Source organism: Desmodus rotundus, chromosome 1 (assembly GCF_022682495.2).
Source record: "Desmodus rotundus isolate HL8 chromosome 1, HLdesRot8A.1, whole genome shotgun sequence".
NCBI lineage: Eukaryota > Metazoa > Chordata > Mammalia > Chiroptera > Phyllostomidae > Desmodus > Desmodus rotundus.
Window position 1 is genome coordinate 101,650,504 of NC_071387.1, and position 21,440 is coordinate 101,671,943.

General features: G+C 47.7%; 1 protein-coding gene across 9 annotated transcripts in view; it reads left to right on the plus strand.

Moving 5' to 3' along the window:
* Nucleotides 1–21,440, plus strand: part of C1H16orf96 (chromosome 1 C16orf96 homolog) — a 32,848-nt gene that overhangs the window by 5,585 nt on the left and 5,823 nt on the right. For 2 of the 9 annotated variants that reach the window (XM_045189827.2, XM_053928971.1), the window contains exons 2-14: nt 1,925–2,029; nt 3,176–3,256; nt 3,468–3,554; nt 3,663–5,148; nt 7,194–7,279; nt 7,600–7,710; nt 10,598–10,672; nt 11,101–11,265; nt 13,084–13,202; nt 14,160–14,222; nt 16,817–16,909; nt 17,865–18,015; nt 18,155–18,257. In XM_045189827.2, coding sequence (XP_045045762.2) covers nt 1,925–2,029; nt 3,176–3,256; nt 3,468–3,554; nt 3,663–5,148; nt 7,194–7,279; nt 7,600–7,710; nt 10,598–10,672; nt 11,101–11,265; nt 13,084–13,202; nt 14,160–14,222; nt 16,817–16,909; nt 17,865–18,015; nt 18,155–18,257 — 2,725 coding nt within the window. Of the gene's footprint in view, nt 1–1,924; nt 2,030–3,175; nt 3,257–3,467; nt 3,555–3,662; nt 5,149–7,193; nt 7,280–7,599; nt 7,711–10,597; nt 10,673–11,100; nt 11,266–13,083; nt 13,203–14,159; nt 14,223–14,443; nt 15,425–16,816; nt 16,910–17,864; nt 18,016–18,154; nt 18,829–18,988; nt 20,861–21,440 lie in introns of those variants that run through there. The other 7 variants (XR_006654474.2, XR_008427406.1, XM_045189829.2 and 4 more) reach the window with 7 other exon arrangements.

The window sequence follows — 21,440 nt, forward strand, 5'->3', positions numbered from 1 at the left end:
TGTATGTTGATGTCCTACTTTGAGTGGACCTGAATTCAATAAAAGCTGGGTGAGTAGCTTAGTTACCTTGTGTGACTCGTCTATGCCTTGGTGCCAAGCTGCTCAGCAGGCAGCGCTCAGCTGACTTACAGGAAAGGTGGTATTACAAACATACGCTCACAATGGCAGCACCTCATGGGAAAATAATCTTTCTCCTCTCGTGTGCAGCCCTCAATCAGGGAGCTGTCTGTAAAATTCACCATCTTTTCTGGGTTTGTTGATCTTTTCAAAGAACAGGCTTTTAGTTTTGTTGACTTCCTCTATTATTTTTAATTCTCCACTTCATTATTTTCCCTTCAAATCTTTATTGTTTCACTTTTTTTTTTTTCTAATTTGGAATAGGTTTAGTTTGCTCTGCTTTTTCCAGTGTTTTATGATAGGAGGTTAGGCTTGATATGAGACCTTTCTTCTTTGTTAATACAGTCACATCCAGCTAAAATTTCTCTCTAAGCACTACTTTAGCTGCATCCCATAAATTATTGTGTGTTGTTTTAATTTTAATTCATCTCAAAGTGTTTTCTAATCTCCTTTGTGATTTCTTCTTTGACCCATTAGTTATTTAGGAGGATGTTGTTTGATTTCCACACATTTGTGAATATCTAGTAGTTTCTACTGTTGATTTCTAGTTGTATTACATTGTGGTCAGAGAACAAATTTTTGAATTATTTCAGTCCTTTTAAATTTATTGAGACTTATTTTTATGGCTAGCTTATGGTCTATCCTACAGAATGTTCTGTGTGTGCTTAGAAGAATGTATATTCTGACATTGTTAAGTGAAGTTTTCTACAGATGACTGGTTTGTCTGATTGGTTTATAGCATTGTTCAAACCTTCCTGTTTCCTTGCTGATCTGTTTAGTTGCTTCATCCATTATTGGAAATGGGGTGCTGAAGTCTCCAACTATTCTTGCTGAGTTGTCTTTTTCTCCTTTCAGTTCTGTCAGTTTTTGCTTCATGTTTTTTGGGAACTCCATTGTTAGGTGCATATATGTTTTGCTTTTATATATCCTGGTGGATTAACCCTTTTGCCATTATAAATGTCCCTCTGTGTCTCTAGTAACAATTTTCGTCTTAAAGTCTATTTTGCCTGATATTAGTATAGTCACTCCAGTTCTCTTTTGGATATTGCTTGCATGATATATTTTTCATATCCCTTTCTTTTCAACCTATTTGCAGCTTTGAAGCTAAAATGTCTCTTATAGACACCATGAGTTTGGATCATGTTTTTTCATTCATTCTGCTAATCTCTGCCACTTAATGGAAATTTTAATCCATTTACATTTAATATAATTACTAGTAAAAAGGACTCTGTCATTTTGCTATTTGTTATTTTTGTTAATCAAATGCCTAACTAGGCCCTTTATATACATTGTCACATTTTTATGACCATTTCATGATTGAGGAATCAGAAGCTTAGAAAGATGCAGTAACACCTCCAGTCAGTGGTGAAACTGAGCTGTGAGCCCAACATTGCACCCATCAGCTCTTGCCTGAAATTTCCTCACTGGTCCTCCAGTTTCCCCTGTTGTCTTCCCAGGACAATCTACACATGCAGCCAAGAGGACCCTTTAAAAATGCAATTCCAATCATAACTCCCTTGCTGATCCTTCTATGGCATCCACCAAAGGCCATGAGATGCTTCATAATGAGTGACACCTGGTTACCCAATACATTCAAATACAGCGCTGCTTCCTTCCCACCCAGGCTACTTGAGAGCTCAGAGCACTGCTGACTTAATGTCATTTGCTGGCCTCTAAGTACGTTCCAGCCTAGGCCTTATGAGAGCCAAGAAGACTTCTTAGAGCGTGGCAATCATCAGAGAGCTTACTTCTCTTCTCCGCCAGTCACACCCAACTTTGTGTTTTCCCCTCCTCTCTCCCTCTTCAGTCCATGAAGACCCTGCAGGATTTGCTCACTGACATTCACATACTCAAGGTCACCACCGAAACCCTCCAGAAGGATGTGGACATGCTGAAGGATATGGTTAAAAAGGTAGACCCTCCCTATCATCCTCCAAACTGGCCATGCTGTTTGTACTGCTGGTGGGGGGGGGTGACAGAATAAATCTAGGAAGCCTGTTATTAGTCAAAGGACAGCCATGGGGGCAGGAGATGGGGGCTGACGTGGTCCAGCCACTTGGCCATCCCCCTGAACTCTCCATGGCTTCCACCATGCTGTGCTCCTCACACTGCAGTGTTAGGACACCATTTGCAAGTGACAGAAACTTAGTTCATTCTGGCTTAGGTAAAAAGTCCATGATGGCTTCAGGTACTGCTAGATCAAGGTGGTCATACTACATCAACACCTCTCTCTCAGTGATGATTTTCCTTTGGGTTGGCTTCATATTTAGGTAGGTAGGTATTCCCTAAGTCTTGGCTACTTCAGGCTTACGTTCCATCAACTTAAGAGAAAGAGAATGCCTCTTCCTCTTCTAGAAAGCTCTGTTTACACTAAGAAGTGGAATAAACCTAGCACAGGCCTACATGCTAGCTCCTTCTGTAGCCACAAGGACATCAACCCAGGCATGTTCTAACTCCTTACCACAATGTGGAAGGACATGGAGTTTCTGAAGTGTGATCTCATAGCTGAGGAGTCAGAACTGGGCTCGGAGGCCAGCTCTGCACACCCCTCAGGTTGGTATTGTGGCTGAGGTGTTACAAGCAGCCTCCCAATTATATGATTTCATTATCGTCCCCAATTCACAGTTCAGTGTACGCATTTGATTGTCAGAGCAACTGTGAGAACTTCAGTCCTGGGCTAGGTAGCTCCCATCTGAGCAAAAAGGGCACTGTTAGGAAACTGTGTCATGAAACACTAAAAAGAACCCTTGGACAAATCTGTTGAGAAACAATGCCCACTCAGCTTACCTCTTGGAGATTCTTAATGCACATTTGTCTATTAAAGGCTCTGAGAAGTCCTACAGTACAAACACCCATGGAAGGCCTTTTAAGCCCAACATTTTCCGAACTTATTTGCCCAGAGAACCCTCTACTCCTCTCTTACTTTCTGAGAAACACTTTTTCTTCTTTCTCCAACTCTTAGTCACCTAGACCTAAGTCCTTGTATTTGAGCAGTGGGAGAAGCAGGGCAGGGACGAGAACTTGCACTCCTAACCCATGGGTTTGGCTCATTTGACAGATACACCTGGAAAGAATAGATACTTTCTTCGATGATTTGAAAGGGCAGAACCGGAAGATGAATGTGCTGCAGCGGGACATGGTGAGGGCCTTAGTCCCATTTTTCTGCCCTGGTCCCCTGACCTCCAGGCCCAGGGGTGCCTAGGACTGGGAGCAGAATGGAGGGGAACACAATCTGGAAAGGCCCATTTATTTGCAAGTGTGAAGGACAGTGTGGATGAAGGAGTCACCCAAGGGCATCATACCCTTCAACTTCATGTCTCTCATTCCCAACCCCCTCCTTTTCCTCCTAGGCTACTCTCCAGAACAAGATTCTCACCATCCCCAAAACTGAGGACATGGTACTCTGGAGTAGCCTCCATGAGGCTATGTTCACCCCAGTAAGTGAAGGAGGATAGAGGAAGGGGAAGTAGGTGTGTGGGAGCAGGCAGGGTGACCACTGAGCTGGCCTCGGGCAGCCCTGGCCAGCCCAGCTACTTTTTCCACAGGGAGCTACTTCACTGCAGCTGGCGGATTCTGATCTGTGGCAGATTGCAGATCAGCTCCAAGAGACTGACCGTCCCCAGACCACCACGTACCTTGAAAATATTGGTCAAAGCCAGGTCTCAGAGGCTGTCCAACTCCCCAAGCTCCTGGATACCACTTGGCATTACCAGGTCCCAGGGCAACTACAGGAAGAGGAGGAGTCTGCCCAGGCAGTTCCACTCACTGGGGCCCAAGGGTTGGGGCAGGCTCAGGTGCTGGAGCATGGGCCAGCAGCCAAGCCTGGGCCTGCATCTAGACCCAGGCCTGGTTCTAGGCCAAGGCCAGAGCCTAAGTCCATGCCTGCACTTGGGCCCATGCTGGGGCCCAGTCTGATACCTGACTTCACACTAGCACCTTGGCTTCCATTCATGCCTGGGCCTGCCCCTGGACCTGGGCCTGCCCCTGGACTTGAGCCTGCGTTCGGACCTGGGCCTGCCCCTGGACTTGAGCCTGAGTTCGGACCTGGGTCTGCCCCTGGACTTGAGCCTGCGTTCGGACCTGGGCCTGCCCCTGGACTTGAGCCTGCGTTCGGACCTGGGCCTGCCCCTGGACTTGAGCCTGCGTTCGGACCTGGGACTGCCCCAAGCCCTCAGCTCGCACCACCAGGATTCTGGCCTTTTATGCCAGCTAGCTGGCCTCTTCCCAGAGGCTTGCCCAGGCCTAGCACTGGGCCTTTCTGGGGCTTAGGTTACTTTCAGCCTGGCCAAGGCCCATTGGGCCCCCTGTCTGCTCAGCCCCCAGGCTTGAGGGCCCCACCACCAGGCACAGAGCTTGGCTCTGCTTGGCCTCATCCATGGTGGTCACAGCCTCACCATGCAGGGGCGCACGAGCTCCCAGTTGTCTCAGAAAGTGGGGAAGAAGATTACTTACATTACCCGAAAATCCCTCAGGATGAAGTCCCTGGAGCTGAGGCCCCCAAGGAAGTATCTCCTAAGGGTCCCAAGTCTGCCCTTCAGAAGATAAAAACCACTGCTGCCATGGCAGCTGCTGCCGCTGCTGCTTATGCAGCTGCTGCGACCTCAGCAGCCCGGGCAGCTGGGTTTGCTGCCAAGTTTGTCAAGGATGCCCCTGCCACCAAACTGGCCACGGTAGCAACAACTGTGGCCGCATCTGGGCCCTTAGGGGTCTTTGCAGATGTCGTGGGTGCTGGGTCTTCCCGTGGGGCCACAGGCTCCATGGCCTTTCCTAATGACAGTGAGATGGAAGACGTGCAGGACAGAGACTACGAAGACCTCTTCCCTTCTTCATATGCTGCTGCCTTCACCCCTCCCGATCCTACCCTCTCCCAGTCCATGCTGGCGGCCAAACAAGCTGTGACCCCCGAAGACAAGAAGAAGGCCGTCCAGTATTCCATGAGCCACATAGCCCAGATACCTGTTCGACACGACTCCCTGAAGGAAGAGTTTGTCCAGCTGTCAACCAACCTGGAACAGCGCATAGGTTATCTAGGTAGGCCCAAACTGGCTCTGGGAAAGGTGCTAAGGGATCAGGCCCTCCCTATGGCTTTCAGAAAGCACCTCCTCTCCTTTGTTTAACTGCCCCAACAAAATCTACATTCAGCCATTCCCCGTTCATTCCTTTGGTGTACGCACAGCCTCTTTCTGGTCTGCTCTATCCTTTACAATGAATGTATAGTGAGGTCTCATCTTAGGACAGAGGGGCAGTTTTGAGTCTAAAGCTGGTGCTTAAAGAGGAAAATTTCATGTCAAAATCACTTTTGAGAATCGCCCATAAAACCCAGTACTGCTGTAGAGTGTTTTGACAAATCCAGATCCTCCAGAGTGTCCCACAGTGCTAAACAGGCCCCAGATGAAATGATCAGTTTGGGATTAGGAACAACTGCCAGGCAAACATGTAGGCCCTGAAAGACCATAACACATTCTGGGTGGCAGTGGGACCAGTAGATTTATGCCCCATTTCATGCCCACGACGGGCGTATGCTCACTGAGGGGTATGGAGGGGCACAGGGGCCCACTTCAGCGGTTTTCAACTTTGAGCTTGCCTCAGCAACCCCTGGGGGGCTTGGTAAAGCACAGACTGTGGGGCCCATCCCCAGTTTCTGACTCAGGCTATTGGCGGGGGGCAGGGGTGGGCAAGAATGTGCATTTCTAACCCTTCCTGGGGAAATGCTGCTGATGTTGCTGGCCTGGGGACCCACTCTGAGACCCATTTCCCTACCCTCTTTAAGTCATTATCTTGCTGTTTTGCTCTCTGCCAAGTATAATTGTTGAATTAACCTAAGTCCAACCCATATACAGAGCTGCCCCTGATGGGTGCTGCTATTCCACAAACCTTGAAAGGGAAAAGAACTTTGTATAGCTACAAAGAACCATGCTGAACCCTGGCTGGTGTGGCTCAGTTTGTTGGGCGTCATCCCACAAACTAAAAGGTCATCGGTTGGATTCCCAGTCTGGGTACCTGTCTGGGTACATGTCTGGGTGGCGGGTTCGATCCCCAGCTGCGGCATGGGTCCCCAGCTGAGGCCAGTGAAGCAGTCAACTACTGATTGATGGTCCTCTCTCATATCAATGATTTTCTCCCTCCTTTCCCTTCCCTCTGGAATAAAAAACAAAAACAAAACAAAAAAAATGCCTACATTGATATCAGTGAATACTGGGGCACAGCTAAGGTTCGGATAGTAATGAGTTTAAGTTTAAAATGTAAAGCTGTAATAGCCCAAAGCCTGCCTCTGATCAGCTGCTATTTTTGTTAAGAAAGCTATCGTTGGGTTGTAAACATACCGTGCCTGCAATTTCTCATACATGCCTAGCTCTGACCTGTACATTCGTTTGTTGGCTTCTCATCTGCAGCTGGATATAGCATACTTTTTTTTTACATTATTTGTTTCACTACCATTTATCTCACCTATCCCCCCTTCCACCTCCACCCGCCCCTCCCCCACAATGTATTTTTTTTTAGCCCTCTCCTCTTTTGTTAAATCTTCCTTTTTATTTTGCAGTGAATAATATACTTATAAATAAGGTACTTCATAGTTTTGCTCAGGGTGTTTTTTGAGAGGGGAGTTTATTCTGTTTTGTTTTCTTTTTAGTTAACTCTGGAGCATGTTCCTTAGATCTGCTCTGTCTAATACGATAACCTGGAAACACTTGTGGCTGTTGAGCACTTGACCTGGGGCGAGTTCAAGGTCAGATGTGCTCTAAGCGGGAAACACACAGTGGATATTGAAGGCTTAGTACAGAAACAAGAATATAAAATATCTCATTAATAATTTTATTATATATTTAAATGATACTGTTTTAGATATATTGTGTTAAAAATGTCATTAAAATGAATGTCACCTGCTTCCTTTTAGATTTTAAAAATGTGACTACTAGAAAACTTTAAATGACCTCAAAGGCCCCCAAGCTCACAGCACAATATCTCTCCATCGGCCAGCGCAGCCTCTGACGTCTCATAGCAGAAGCAGGTGGGGCTCTAAACAAAGCATCTTCCCCAGCCCTGCCCCCAACAGCCACCCTCTCCTTTGCTTTCAGCGAGTATGGGAGCCTCTGCCAAGATCGGGACGACAGTGAACATACTGCAAGAAAAGATCGGCAGTCTCCAGAAATCCAGGATGCAGGTCAGTGTCTTGGGCAGAAAGAGCTTCTGCTGAGAAGATGACGACATGAGACAAGCTGATGGCCGACTATGACCCAGAACTAGATGGAACTTTGTCTTGTAGCTAAAAGGCGGCCTGGGGCAGGGAGGGGCGGAGAAGGCAGCTGCAGCCTCGCGTCCTGCTCCAGCTGGTGCAGGGGTCCCAGTGTGTGGGCATGTGTCCTAGTGGTTGTTAAGATGGCAGGTCAGAGACACACTGGCCTGGTACATTCTTCAAGCCCCATGTCACCCATGGTGACCTCAGCAGCAGAGGCCTAGGATGTCTGTTTCTCCCCCCTTTAGGAGGAGGAACTCGAGAGAGCTTGGGGCCACCAAATAGCAGTGGTAAAGGATCACTACGTCGTGCTGGACAGGGCAGTGGAAAAAATCCATATTCGCCTGGATGAGTTAAAGGTTCGGAGGTCTGGGTTCCCAGAATGGGCAGCTGAAGGGACAATTCTTCATCAGAATATTAGGCCCTCTCCAAGGTCTCACATATGCACTCCAGTAGAGAAGGCAGGGGAACCAGCGGAAATTTTAGTGGCATTTTCTTATGCATAAATTACGCTTCAATTAGAAACAAACAAGCCCCGCCTCCCCCACCACGTGCACACACACGTAAACAGAAGGGCCCAGATGTCGTCCGTCTTGTTGACCCTGGGTCGCCCACCCCTAGAAGGGTGCCTGGCACGGAGTGAAGGCTCAAAATGTGTTGAAAGAATCCAGTGAATCAGAGGATTTCTTGCACCGACTGTTACATTCGTAACTCTCCCCTATACCACCTCGTTTCTGACCGATCCGTGCCGAAAGGCCTTTTTGGAACAGCAGAGTCGCTGACATGAGAAGTGTGGAGACTCACTCCATCGGACACTTTCCCCATGAGCCTGAGGGGTTCTGACTTTCTGAGCTGGGCCTCAGGGCCAGACATTTGGAGAAGGGACCAAAGACATTCCCAGTAGGAGATGACCTTCTCCCACGGTAGAAAGAGAAGAAGTCCCAAACACAATCAACTGAGGTGGTTTCCATGAGGGCTTCAAATTTCCTGTCAGGGGGCTATTGATAGGATACAGTAGATGCAGGGGGCAAAAGGGGAGGGCCTATACAGGGCAACTCAGACAGTAAAAGAACTTCTTCTACGCAGAGAACTGGTTCCCAGCCTACGTGCAGGTGCAAGGTAGAACTCTGGGGCTGTGTGTGTACAGAGGAGACTAGGGCTATAGGACTGTGTGAGTACCAAGGTCAAGCATAACATCATCTCCTGCCAACTCTGGGCCCTTTTTCATCACTGCTTCAAAGAGGTGGGGTTGCCATGTCTGAGGCATATACTGGTGCCCTTGCTCGATGCAGATGAGCCAATTCATTAAGCATGTCTGATGTGCACCCAGCACTATGCCCTGCCCTGCATGCATGGCGGGAGTCAGGGCCGCAGTACCTAGCTCCAGGTAGTCATCGCTTGTTGAGAGGAACTCCAGAGGATGAGGCCCAACCACCAACACCAAATGGATCAAGGCAGCCTTTGTCTCAACTGCCTTCCTGTCCTTTGGGCCCGCGAGAAAGAAGTAACTGCTTATGAAAATTAAACCTGGAAGAGCACACTTTGTACATAACACATATTTCATTAAATATATCTTAAATGAACATGAGCGAGAGATCAGCAGCCCCCGTGGAGCCGTTCCAGTAGAGAGCTGAGGTCATGCAGACACATCTGGAGTAGCTGTTACTGCTTTACCTGGATGTCTGCGAGAAAATGTTATGAATGTAACAGGTGATGCAAAAATTCCTCTTATTCATTCATTGAGTCACTCCGCCAATGTTACCGAGCCTTCACTCTGCACCAGACACCCTTCTAGGGCCTGGCGATACATCAGCCGACAAGACAGACACCATCTAGGCTCTTCTGTGTTTGAGAGTAAGCAGTGGTATTTGTGTCTGTGATCAAAGTGTACTTTATGCACAGTAAAATGCCCAAGTTTTAAGTATAAGAGGTGGATAAATTTTTGCCTATTTACGTACCCATTTCCTCACCACTCAGTCAAGATGGAAACATGTCCATCACCTTATTAAGTGTCTATCTATTGATTTGTAGAGAAAGAGAAGAAGGAAGAGAGAGAGAAAAAAACACATTAATTTGTTGTCCCACTTTTTAATGTATTCACTGGGGATCGAACCCACAACCTTGGTGTACCAGGACAACACTCTAACCAACTGAGCTACCCAGACACAGCCATATCCATTACCTTAGAGTGCATCTCTTAGAGTGTTTCCCACTAACAACCACAGCAGGAAAATAAGTGAGAACAGAACTCTTTCTTTTTGACTTGATGGAAAACATTACTTTCCCTTTGCAAGAGGATGTGATGGAGCTTTGCATTAATTAGAATTAGGTTCAACTTTGAATAACATAACCTCCCAAATAACTGACTGAAACAAGGTACCTCAGAAAAATAAGAAAGTCAGAGATGATTATCTATGGCGGGTCTCGAATTCCATGGTGTGTGATTTCCATTCACAAGGTCACCTCAAGCTCCAAGGTGGCTGTTGGTGCTCTATACATTAACTCTGCATTCAAGCCAGCAGTGAAGAAGACACCTGCCCACTTTCATTTTTACCCCAAGGGTCACACCAGGCCATAAGGGAGGCTGTGAAATGTAGTCTTGATTCTGGGAGGTCAGATGCCAGCTAAAAGTGGGAGGTTCTGTTGCTAAGGGTGAGAAGAAGACCAGATATGAAGGGAGAAGTAGAAGCCTGTTTTCCGCTTTGGAGGAAAAGTGACCTCTGGGCACGTGGCCCAGTGGGTGTGAGGCTCTTCCTAACCCCCTGTGAGGGCCCAGTAAGTTGGGAGAGGGCAGTGTTGATGGAGGGAGTTGGTTCTTTGTGGAGTTGCAGGGATGGGAGTGTGTTCCCCTGACAAGGGGGTGCAGCGTGTGTCACATGTAAGTGCTCGGCTGGTGAATAGACTGTAATTCTTGCTGGGACCTCATTAAGGGTCAGGAGAGATGAACTTGCCTTAAACGTCTAGGGAGCCAAAGCATCATCGGCTCATTCTTTCCTTCCTCAGGTCTGTCTCCCTGTGCAGCGAAGATGCCATGCCCATCTCCCAGATGACAGCTTTTCCCAAGCCCCACGTTTCTTCCCTTCTAACCTGGGCACCAAGGATCCAGGAGCCCAGGCCTTCCCATGTGCCCATCCTACCTGCTGTCCACCTGGCCTCAGTGTCCCACAGCAAGGGTGGAGTTGAGAGGTGGGCATTATCCTCAGGGCTTCCAAGGTTGGTTGACATGCCCTTTGTTTCTGTTCTTAGATTCTCCACGCTCAAATAAAAGACCTAGAAATGCGCAAGGCAGACAAAAGCGTGATGGAGCAGGAGTTGAAAGAGGTGAGTGAGCAGATTCCTCTCCCCCTCCTGCTCCCCCATCCTGAGCTCCAGCTCTGCCACCCAGGGAATGGAATCCATCAGCCAAGACAAACCCTGGCAGTGAGACTTCAGAGTCTTATTCGTGTGGAAAGACGGCAGAAGCTTCTCAAAAGTTGTCCTGTCAACTCCAATTTTCAGTGACTCAGGGTTGGTAACAATGTGTTATGTGAACTTAAAAATCATGCACCAACTTCTCTGTCATAGGAAAACCGTGGCTCAGATCTGCCCGTTGTCTTTGAGTCAACAGAGGCCCCAGGATAGAATTTAAGCCAAGGCTAGATGTCCAGGATCCCAACTTGATAGAACTAGCCAAAGTGGTCTGATCTCCCCCAGCTTCCCCTTGCTCCCACCCCAGCAGCTCTGCTTCTCTGAGTCCCTTCTCTCTCCAGAAAGCCGACAGGAGCACCCTGGCAGGCAAGGCAAGCCGGGTCGACCTGGAGGCGGTGGCAGTGGAGATGAATGAGGTGATTCAGGGCATGCTATTCAGGGTCGTGTCCCATGAGGATAACTGGAAGAAAGCTGTGGAGCAGCTCAGCAAGGACCTGGGCACCAAGGTGAGTTTCCCTGTATTAGGTATCACTTGCTGCATAACAAATTACTCTGGAATTTAGCAGCTTAAGGCAACAAGCATTTAATTTCTGAAGGTCAAGAATTTGGGAGCAGCTTAGCTGGGTGGCTCCGGGTCTCCCATGAGGTTGAAGTCAAGATGTTATCTGGGGCTGCAGTCCTCTGCAGGTGACTGGGGCTGGAGGAACCACTTCTAAGACGGCACCCTTCCATGGCTGTGGGCAAGGCTCCTCATCCCTCATCCCATGAACTGCTTAAGGCCACTTGGGTCGCCTCACCGCACTGCAGCTGACTTCCCTCAAAATGAGTGACCCAGGGGAGCATGACAGATAGAGCTTTTCCGTTTCCCAGCTAGAAATCTGTGAAGAGCTCTCCTTCATCAATTTGAGCTGATGACCCTGAAATACGGTTCTTTCAGGAAAGAAAGAAACAATGATGAGTTATTTCCTTTATGACCAGTTTTCACAGTAACATATTGGTGGAAATGGTCATATCAAAACACGGTGGCAAATGAGGGTTTCTATTTTTATTTTTTTATTTCTTCTTCGTCAGTGTCACCATGAATCATGGATTTTTATATATTTAATATTCAATTCATTCAATTAATTAAGTTACTATTTATTTTGTCACTCGTATGGTCTCATCTTTGGCCTGCGAGCTGGCTTCTGAGCCCTTCCACTGGACCCTCTGTCATCAGATATCTGTCTTATTTCCTAAATGACAAGCTGTTCCAGGCTTATTGTCAACATTCTCTTCTTCAGACCTGAATCAGCCATATCTCTGTGGAGTCCTGGTTCCTTTCATTGGGGAATGGTGTTTAGAGACCAAAATCTGGGCACTGGAAGGAACACTTTAAAAATTCAGAAGTCCCACTTTACAAAAGAGTCCAGCAGTTTTTCAAAAAGTAAGACATAGAATTACCATACCACTCAGCATTTCACTCCTAGGCACATACCCAAAAGAAAACTTACGTCCATGTAAAAACTCATATAAGGATGTTCATTGCAGCATTATTCATAATAGCTAAGAAGTGGAAACAACCCAAATGTCCATCAGTGGATGAACGGATAAACAAACTGTAGTCTAGCAATACGATCAAATATTATTCATCCCACAAAAAGGAATGAAGCACTAGGACATGCTACCGCCTGCATAAACCTTGAAAACATTATACTCCGTGAAAGAAGCCAGACGAAAAAGGCCACAGGTTGTGTGATTCTGTTTACATGCAATGTTCAGAATAAGCGAATTTATAGAGACAAAGTACAATAGATGACTGGTTGCCTACCTCTGAGGGTCTAGGAGGAAATAAGGGGTGGCTGATAATGGGGATGAGCTTTCTTTTGGGAGTGATGAGAATGTTACAAGATCGATTGTGGTGATTTGCTGGTCACACAATCCTGTGAATATATTAAAAGCCATTGAATGTATATGCTGCGCTCAGTACATGTGTTGAATGTGTGACTATGGATTGTCTGGGGCCCATTGGGAGAAACGTTTCCCAGGCCTGCAGGCCTGTGGTTGAGCATAGGTTTGGTTTTATCACTTGGAGGCAGTAACTGATGCTGTTTCTTTGCCTTGCATGCTGGCAAGGCCACGTGGCAGCTCCCCTCTAGCATTAGCGTGCTGTAGGCGTACAAACCATAACCCAGGTTTGTCAGTTCCCTTTCCTTAACCACCTCACTTTTTCTGTTTAATCTTGTTATACTCTGTAACTTTGCAGGTTACAGCAAATCCTTTTCTGGAGGGTGGCAGGATGTGAATTAGTTGACTAAACATTCTATTCTTCCCTTTGGCTATTGCAGCTGGTCCACAGGGATTTGGATGATCTAAAGAAAAACATCAATGAGGTAGAGGAATTAGTCAAGAAGCTGCTAATTGAAGGCCTCCGATTTGACCCAGACAGCGCTGCCGGCTTTAGGAAGTGAGCCCCTTCTGGGTAGGGGTGGAGCTTGTGGAGACTGGGGGATCCTCCAGGGAGGAAACAAGAGGGGGATCCCAGAGGATTCTGGGAGCAAGAATTCCAGACCTGTGGACCTGGGGAGGGGGGGATGGGCTTCCCAGCTGGGTGTGGAAAGGGTTTGGGGTGAGGTCCAGAGCACCTGGCGCGCAGACGTGGGCAGCTCTGGTCTTGATGGGCAGAGGGGCTCCAGGAGCACGACTGCTCCAGAGCTCTTTTGCCACAAATGAGGAGGTTCAGAGAGGGAAGGAGCCATATAAGTGGCAGCTTGGATGGATCTGGGAACACGGCCAGGTCCCTTGCCCCCATCCAGACAGGACCCCCAGACAGAGGGGTTCAATGTCCTGGGAGCTCCTGTCCCTGCATCACTCCTCATGCCTCTGTGAAGGCTGCTGTGTCTACTGTGAAGGTTAGCATTCCAGGAGGTCCCTGGTTTTTTTTTTTTTTTTTAATTTAAATATATTTATTGATTATGCTATTACAGTTGTCCCATTTCCCCCCCACTCCACTCCATCCTGCCCACCTCCCCGATCTGGCAAAGGAAATAGACTTCTGAGAAGTCCAGGAAGCTCAGAGAGTCCCAAAGAAGCTGTACCCAAGGAGGAACACAACAAGGCACATCATAATTACATTACCCAGGGTCCCTGGTTTTAAAGGCCTCCATTAATTATGTTTAAGGCAGGGAGATACACTACCCACACTTTTATTTCCTCACCTCTGCCCCAGGTGGCGACAAATGGGGGTCAGCAGAAGCCTGCAGAACTGAGCTGAGCTGGGCCAGGCCAGTGGGTGTAGGATGTGGGTGGAAGTCCTGGCCCTGATGCACAGAGACCTGCATCCTCCCCCAAGCACTGTCTAGGGATGGGGCAGCCTCGCAGAGCCTGACTGGGGTGCCACAGCTGATGAATGGCTGTCTTCCAGGAAACTCTTTGAGCGGGTGAAATGCATTTCCTGCGACCGGCCTGTGGAGATGATGACTGGCCCGTGAGTACCGCCGCCAGGGGGCGCCCACGCCCACTCCCTCTTTAGGACGGGCAAACACTCCCCCCTCCCCCGCCCCCGCCCCCCCCTCCCGCCCCAAGTGCCTGCGGTGTTCAGGGAACATTTATAGGCACATCCACTTACTTGTCCTGTAGACATCATTTCATTTGCTCCCTGTCCCTGATCAAGCCAGCATCGAGACACCATCCCTTCTTCTTCATCAGCCCTGTCGGGTGCCCACTGTCCTAGGGACTGGGTCAACTTCAAAAGAAAAATAATGGTGACCTAGCTGGGTAGCTCTGTCGTCATCCTGTACACGGAAAGGTTGCAGGTTTGATCCCTGCTCATGGAGTGTGTAGAAGGTATTGGATCTCTCTCTCCTTCTCCCTCTCTTTCCCTTTCTCTCAAATCAATAAATATATTCGCGGGTGAGGATTTAAAATAATAAATAATAACAATAACAATAATGGAAGAAAACTATAGGGAAAAACAGAACTTTGTGGGAATTCCTTGCATGTATTTTTATGGTCTAATACTTTATTTAATGATGTGAAATTCACATAAGCGTAACCATTTAAAGTGAATGACTCAGGGGCATTTAGTTCATTTACCATAATGTGCAACCGCCTCCTGTAATTCCAAAACATTTTTATTGCCCCAAAAGGAATCCCCTGACTTACTAAGCGATCACTTCTCCTGCCCACTGCCCTCAGCTCCTGACAACCTCGAATCTACTTCTGTCTATAGATTTGCCTACGCCGGACACTTCATAGAAATGGAGTCATACAGTCTATTGTCTCTTGGATTTGGCTTCTTCCACAAGCATAGTGATTTTTAGGTTCATCCACGTTGTCGTGTGTGCCAGTACTTCACTCCTTTTTGTGGCTGAATAACATCCCATTGTATGGATAGACCACATGTATTGTTGATCAATTTATACATTGATGGGCATTTGGGTTGTGGCCACTTTTTAGCCTTAATGGATAGTGCTATTATGAACATGCATGCAATATATTTGTTTGAACACCTGTTTCCAATTCTTTGGGGTGTAAACCTGAGAGTGGAAGTGCTTGGTGGTATGGGAACTTTATGGTTAACTTTCTGAGGATCCGCCTGACCATACTCTAATATGGTTTAAGAGCTAGGATCTTGCCGTGGCCACGGCCTCTGCGGTGCTAATCTGGCCCTGGTGACCAGTGAAGCTCAGCAATACCCCCATGCCAGTCCACATTCATGGAGGGGCTTTGGGGCTATATTCAGAATTTTTCTTTCAGACAACAGATATCTAGTTGTAGTATTTGTTATAATAGTAAAAAACGAAAAAGAAAAAGAAAACAGGAAACAACCTGAAGTGGTAAATGAGCTACAGTAAATTCGTGTCAGCCGATACAGATCATGTTGTAAAAGAAACCACACAGCAGGAACTTCTCAGATGCGGAAATGCTCTCCAGCCGCCATGTCCAGTGCAGCAGCCCCTGGCCCCACGCGGCTGTTGAGCACCCGAAACATGGCTAATACGACTGAGAAACTGAATTTTAAACTTTATTTAAATGTAGTTAATTTAAATAGCCGTGTGGCCAGTAGCTGCCATATTGACTAGCACAGTCGTGGAAGAATATGAATGACCTGGGAAAGGTTTTGCAATAACTTAAGTGGGAAAATCAAGTAGTAGGTGTGTTATTATACCATTTTTGTTAAAAATATATATAAACATCAAAAAAATACTGGAAGGACACACATCAAAATATGTGTCACATGGTTACAGTACTTTTTTGTTTATTTGTGCTTTTATATGCTTTCTAAAGTTCAGGCAATGTGTATTACTTTAAATTTTATTGTAGCTTAAATGCATACAATAAAGTATGTAAATGTTTACTGTGCAGCTTGATAAGTTTTTTTTTATCCTCACCAAAGGACATGCTTATCGATTTTAGAGAGAGGGGAAAGGAGGAAGAGAAACATCGATGTGAGACAGAAACATCGATTTTTACCTCTTGCATGCACCCCGACTGGGGACCGAACCTGCAAACTAGGTATGTGCCCTAACTGGGACTTGAACTCACCACCTTCCAGTTTACAGGACATCGCTCCAACCAACTGAGCCACACTGGCCAGGGCTTGGTGAGTTTTTACATGTGCGTACACACCTTCATAACCACCACGCAGATCAAGATGTAGAACAGGTCCAGCTCCTGAGAAGGCTACTGTTTTATTTTTATTTTTATTGAGGTAAAATACACATAACATAAGTGAATCACTTTATAGAGAACATTTCAGTGGCATTTTGTACATTGACAATGTTATGCAAGGACCACCTCTAGTTCCAGAATATTTCCATCAGCCCAGAAGGAAATCCCTTACCTGTTAGCTGTCACTTCATTCCCCTTGCACCCAAGCTCTGACCACCTCCTGTCTGTGTCTGGTTTTTACTTTTATAATTGGAACATTTTTTTTAATGACTTACAAAGATAATGGGGGTCCCCAGAGCCCTTGTAAGGTGGCCTCAGGCTAAATTTGAGGGTGGCTTCCTGGAGAAGGTGGGAACTCCGCGCCCTCTGCTGGCCACATAGGCCTACTACTGAGCTCTTGTTCAACAGACACCTCATCACCATCCGCAAAGCCCACCTGCTCTCGCGGCTTCGTCCAGCTAGTGCCAACAGCTACGAGTACCTCCAGCGGCAACAGATGAGGTGAGCAGACTGGAGCCCTGCCCCACAGAGGACACAGGAGCCCTGCAGAGACCTAAACTCTAGTCCCAGGATCCAAAGACTATCCCAGGGCATTGTCAGCCATCTGCAAGGGAAATGTTCGGGGAGATAGCTAGGGCAACAGAAAGGCGTGTGAGTTGATCACAGAGGAAAGGAATGGACATATTTATTGGACATCTATTGTGAGCCAAGAATCAGTAGGAAAGGGTTTCTTATTTAAATCTCACAACCCCCTATGAATTAGGATTAATGTGCCTGCTTCTCGCTGGAGGATGTAAGACAAGACAGTGAGGCTTGCTGTGGCCGGGCAGACATGCGCTAAGCACTTTGACATACTTGACCTCATTAAATCTTTGCACTTTGCCCTTTGAGGTGTATTCTGTTATCATCCCATTTCATAGTTGAAGAAATTGAGGCTCAGAGAACTTAAGCAACCTGCCCAAGGTCACAGGTAATAAATGGCAGAGCTGGCACCTAAATCTGAGGGTTTCCACCAGACCCAGCTGGCTCCCTGGGTCCCAGCGCCATCCCTCACCCTCTGGACATCCCACGGCTTCCCACCCCCAGGTGGGGGAGTAATAGTAACCACAGCCACACAAAGGGGAGGGACATGGGAGCCTGTGCCCTGTGCCCTTATATCCCTTGCCTGATTCTTTCTGGAGATCAAGAGGCTAAGGGCATCCACTTGGCAGGTCAGATTAGGCCTCTGGGGTGGCTGGGCTCTGGGGGAATGTAAGCCTCAATTTTTTCTCTGCCTCCACTCTGCCTGCTTCTATCCACCACCGGGCCCCAGGCCTGCTCAGCTACACCACCCAAAATCAGCTGGAAGAAATTCCAGTCTTCCCTTGTTACTGGCCAGGTCCTCACCACCTAGCCTTAGGCTCCTTGGGGATAGAGGGGTCTCCAGGTGGCTGCTGACCCTCCTGCCCTGTCCAAGGGAACAGCAGCAGCTGCAGCAGCTTCAGGACCTTGGAGACAAGGAGGACTGGAGCGATGGCCCTGGGAATGATGCCAACCACAAGCTCAAGTCATATAACTTGTCGACACTCTACCCCTACGGGGACCCTGAGGTGTTGGACTATGATACTGTGAGTCAGGCCGTAGCCTGGATGGTGGGCAACCCGGGGGGGTGGGGGGGGAGGGAGGAAAGCTCTTTCTGCTGGGCCTCTGTGTATACTACACAGGCCCAAGGTCACTCCCTTACTTGGGGCCTGGGCCATCCAACAGGTGGAGGTGGACATCCTGGGAGTGGACGGGATCCTGTACAAGGGCCGAATGAACACCCAGGACGGGGCACAGCCACTGGCCAGTGTGGAGAAGGAGCTGGCTGGTGAGAGGCGTCAGGCCTTCCTGGGCACTCCTGCCTAGTGTCCTGGCTTTGCTGGCCAGCATGAACAGATGCAAGCAGGGTCCAGAGATGGCACCATCCCTGACTGGGGGGGTCCTCACACAGCCACTTGCAAAAACAAGGTCCTCCTGTATGCCAGACACTGCACCCAGTGCCAGGGAGACAAAGGGGAGCAAAAACAATGGTTATGCTCGGGAGTCTCCATATGAGTAGAAGAAGCAGACTGTAAGCAGGTAACTGAAGGTGAGGCTGAATAGCTGACCTGAAGGGAGGGCCCTGGTACTAGGACTGTTTGTGACAAAGTATGTGGGCCTAGGAAGGAGTGCTGGTGGTCTCCCCAAAGGTGGGATGCTGGGCTGGTGATGGGACAGTTGTGACAAGGGACGCTGGCCCAAGGAGAGGGACTGGGTACTGCCCTGAGGCCTCTGAAAAGGGACCAAGTTTTCTCTAGATGGAGGGCTCAGGTGGGAGGGGAGCAGTCCAAGTGGAAGGAATAGCAGGTGCAAAGTCTCTGGAGTGGATGTGAGCCAAGCACAGTCCAGCACCCAGAAAGGTGAGTCCACCTGAGGTGCAGAGATAGGGGTGGGGTTGGGTGTGATGAAGAGGACACTTGGACAGGCCATGGAGGCTGTGTCCTAATGTCAAGGGCAGGCTAGGGTTGGGCCAGAGGAGAGTCTGTCACACATGTGGAATCAGTCTTCTGTTTGCTGCAGTGTTGAGGCCCTGGCTCCAGATGGCTTCTACCGGGGACCCCACCATTCAGCTCCAGCAATGGGCCAGCAAGACGAAAAGGGGCACCTTCCTGGGCTGGTGACTGTATCACTCCAGTCGCTGCCTTCATCGTTGCATAGCCTGCTCACTGTGTATTCTCCTCTCTGTCTCCCGTAAAGACACACGTCATTGGGTTTAAGGCCCAACTTAACCCAGTATGCTCTCATCTCAAGATCCTTTGCTTAATTACATCCACAAAGATCTTTTCTCCAAAACAGGTTACATTCACAGGCTCCAGGGGACATCTTTCCGGGGCCATCCTTCAATCCAGTATAGGCCCTCCCCCTGGCCCAGGAGGGTGGGACAACCATCTTACACCCCACATACCCCCTGGGGCGAGGCTGTGGCCTGCAGTGTTAATGCTCCTTTCTGGGTGGCTGGCAGTGGATGCTGTTGGGAGGGGACTCGGGCTGGGCCTCAGGGATCACCCAGCAGGATAACAATGACATGACTAACATTTAATGTCTGACTTCTTTTTTTATAATCATATTTTATTGTTTATGCTATTACATTTGTGCCAGTTTTCCCCCTTTGACTCTCTCCACCCAGCCTACCCCACCACTCCCTCAGGCAGTCCCTACAACATTTCCTTGTCCACGGGTCCTGCGTATACGTTCTTTGGCTACTCCATTCCTTGTGTTGTGCTTTACACCCCCATGGCTATGCTGTACCTACCAATTTGTACTTCTTAATCCTTGCGCCTTTCCCCCCATCCTCCATGACCCTCCCCACTTCTGGAAACAATCAAAACGTTCTCAGTATCTATGATTCTGTTTCTGTTCTGCTTGTTTATTTATTTTGGTTTTTAGATTTAATTATTGATAGATATGTATTTATTGCCATTTTATTGTTCATAGTGTTCTTCTTCTTCTCCTTCTTCTCCTTAAAGAAGACCCTTTAACATTTCAGATAATACTGGTTTGGTGCTGATGAACTCCTTTAGCTTTTCTGCTCTGGGAAGCTCTTTATCTGTCCTTTGATTCTAAATGACAGCTTTGCTGCATTGAGTAATCTTGATTGTAGGTCTTTGCTTTTCATCGCTTTGAATATCTCTTGCTAATCTCTTCTGGCTTGCAAAGGGTTTTTTTTTTTTTTTTTTTTGAGAAATCAGCTGACAATCTTATGGGGACTCCCTTCTAGGTAACTAGCTACTTTTCTCTTGCTGCTTTTAAGATTCTCTTTGTCTTTAACCATTGGCATTTTAATTATGATGCGTCTTGGAGTGGAACTCTGTGTGCCTCCTGGACTTGTATGTCTATTTCCTTCACCAAATTAGGAAAGTTTTCTTTCATTATTTCTTCAAATAGGTTTCCAAATTCTTTCTCTCTTTTCCATCTGGCACCCCTATGATGTGAATGTTGAAACACTTGAAGTTGTCCCAGGGACTCCTTACACTACCCTCATTTTTTTGGATTCTTTTTTTCTTCTTGCTGTTCCGATTGCTTGTTTTTTGCTTCTTTATGTCCCAAATCTCCGGGATTTTCAGCTTGATTTTCAGCTTCATCTACTCTACTGTTGATACCCTGTAAATTGTTCTTTATTTCAATTAGTGTATCCTTTGCTTCTGACTGGATCTTTTTTATGCTATTGAGGTTCTCCCTAAGTTCCTTGAGCATCCTTATAACCAGTGTTTTGAATTCTGCATTTAATAGATTGCTTTTCTTGTTTTGTTTAGTTCTTTTTCTGGAGTTTTGTTCTGTTGTTTCACTAGGACTGTGTTTCTTTGTCTCCTCATTTTGGCAGCTTCCCTGTGTTTGTTTTTATGTATTAGGTAGAGCTGCTATGTTTCCCAGGCCTCATAGAGTGCCTTAATGTAGTAGGTGTCCTGTGGGGTCCAGTGGCACAGCCTCCCCTATCACCCAAGCTGGGTACTCAGGGTGTGCCCACTGTGTGGGCTGCGCAGCACCTTCCTCTTATAGTTGAGCCTTGACTGCTGTTGGGTTGACACATCCAAATCAGCCACCACCTGTATTCTACCCGGGGTCACGCGGCATGAACTACACAGTGATCTGCAGATGGCTGCTACTTGTGCTGGCCTTGGAGGTGCCCAGGAGAGGCCAAGCTGTGAACCAAGGCTGGCTGCTGCTAGTGCCAGGCCTGGGGCAACTTAGCAAGAGGTACGGGACTGGAGCCAGGTGCTGCTTTTTGGGAGAATTTAGGAAAATCTAAAGCAATGAATCTGACATCTTGCCAGGGCCCAACAACCGAGGGAGGCATTGCACAAATCAGCAGGTAAGGGCACCCTTGGTGGAGGGGCTAGGATGACGTTACACACCCCTGGGCCTTGTGTCCACTCATTCACTGGACAGCGTCCCTCTCCCTCCAGAGGAAAGGACGTTTCTCCCCATGGCTCATTCATTCTCAAGGCCCATGACCTGCAAAACAGGACTGAAT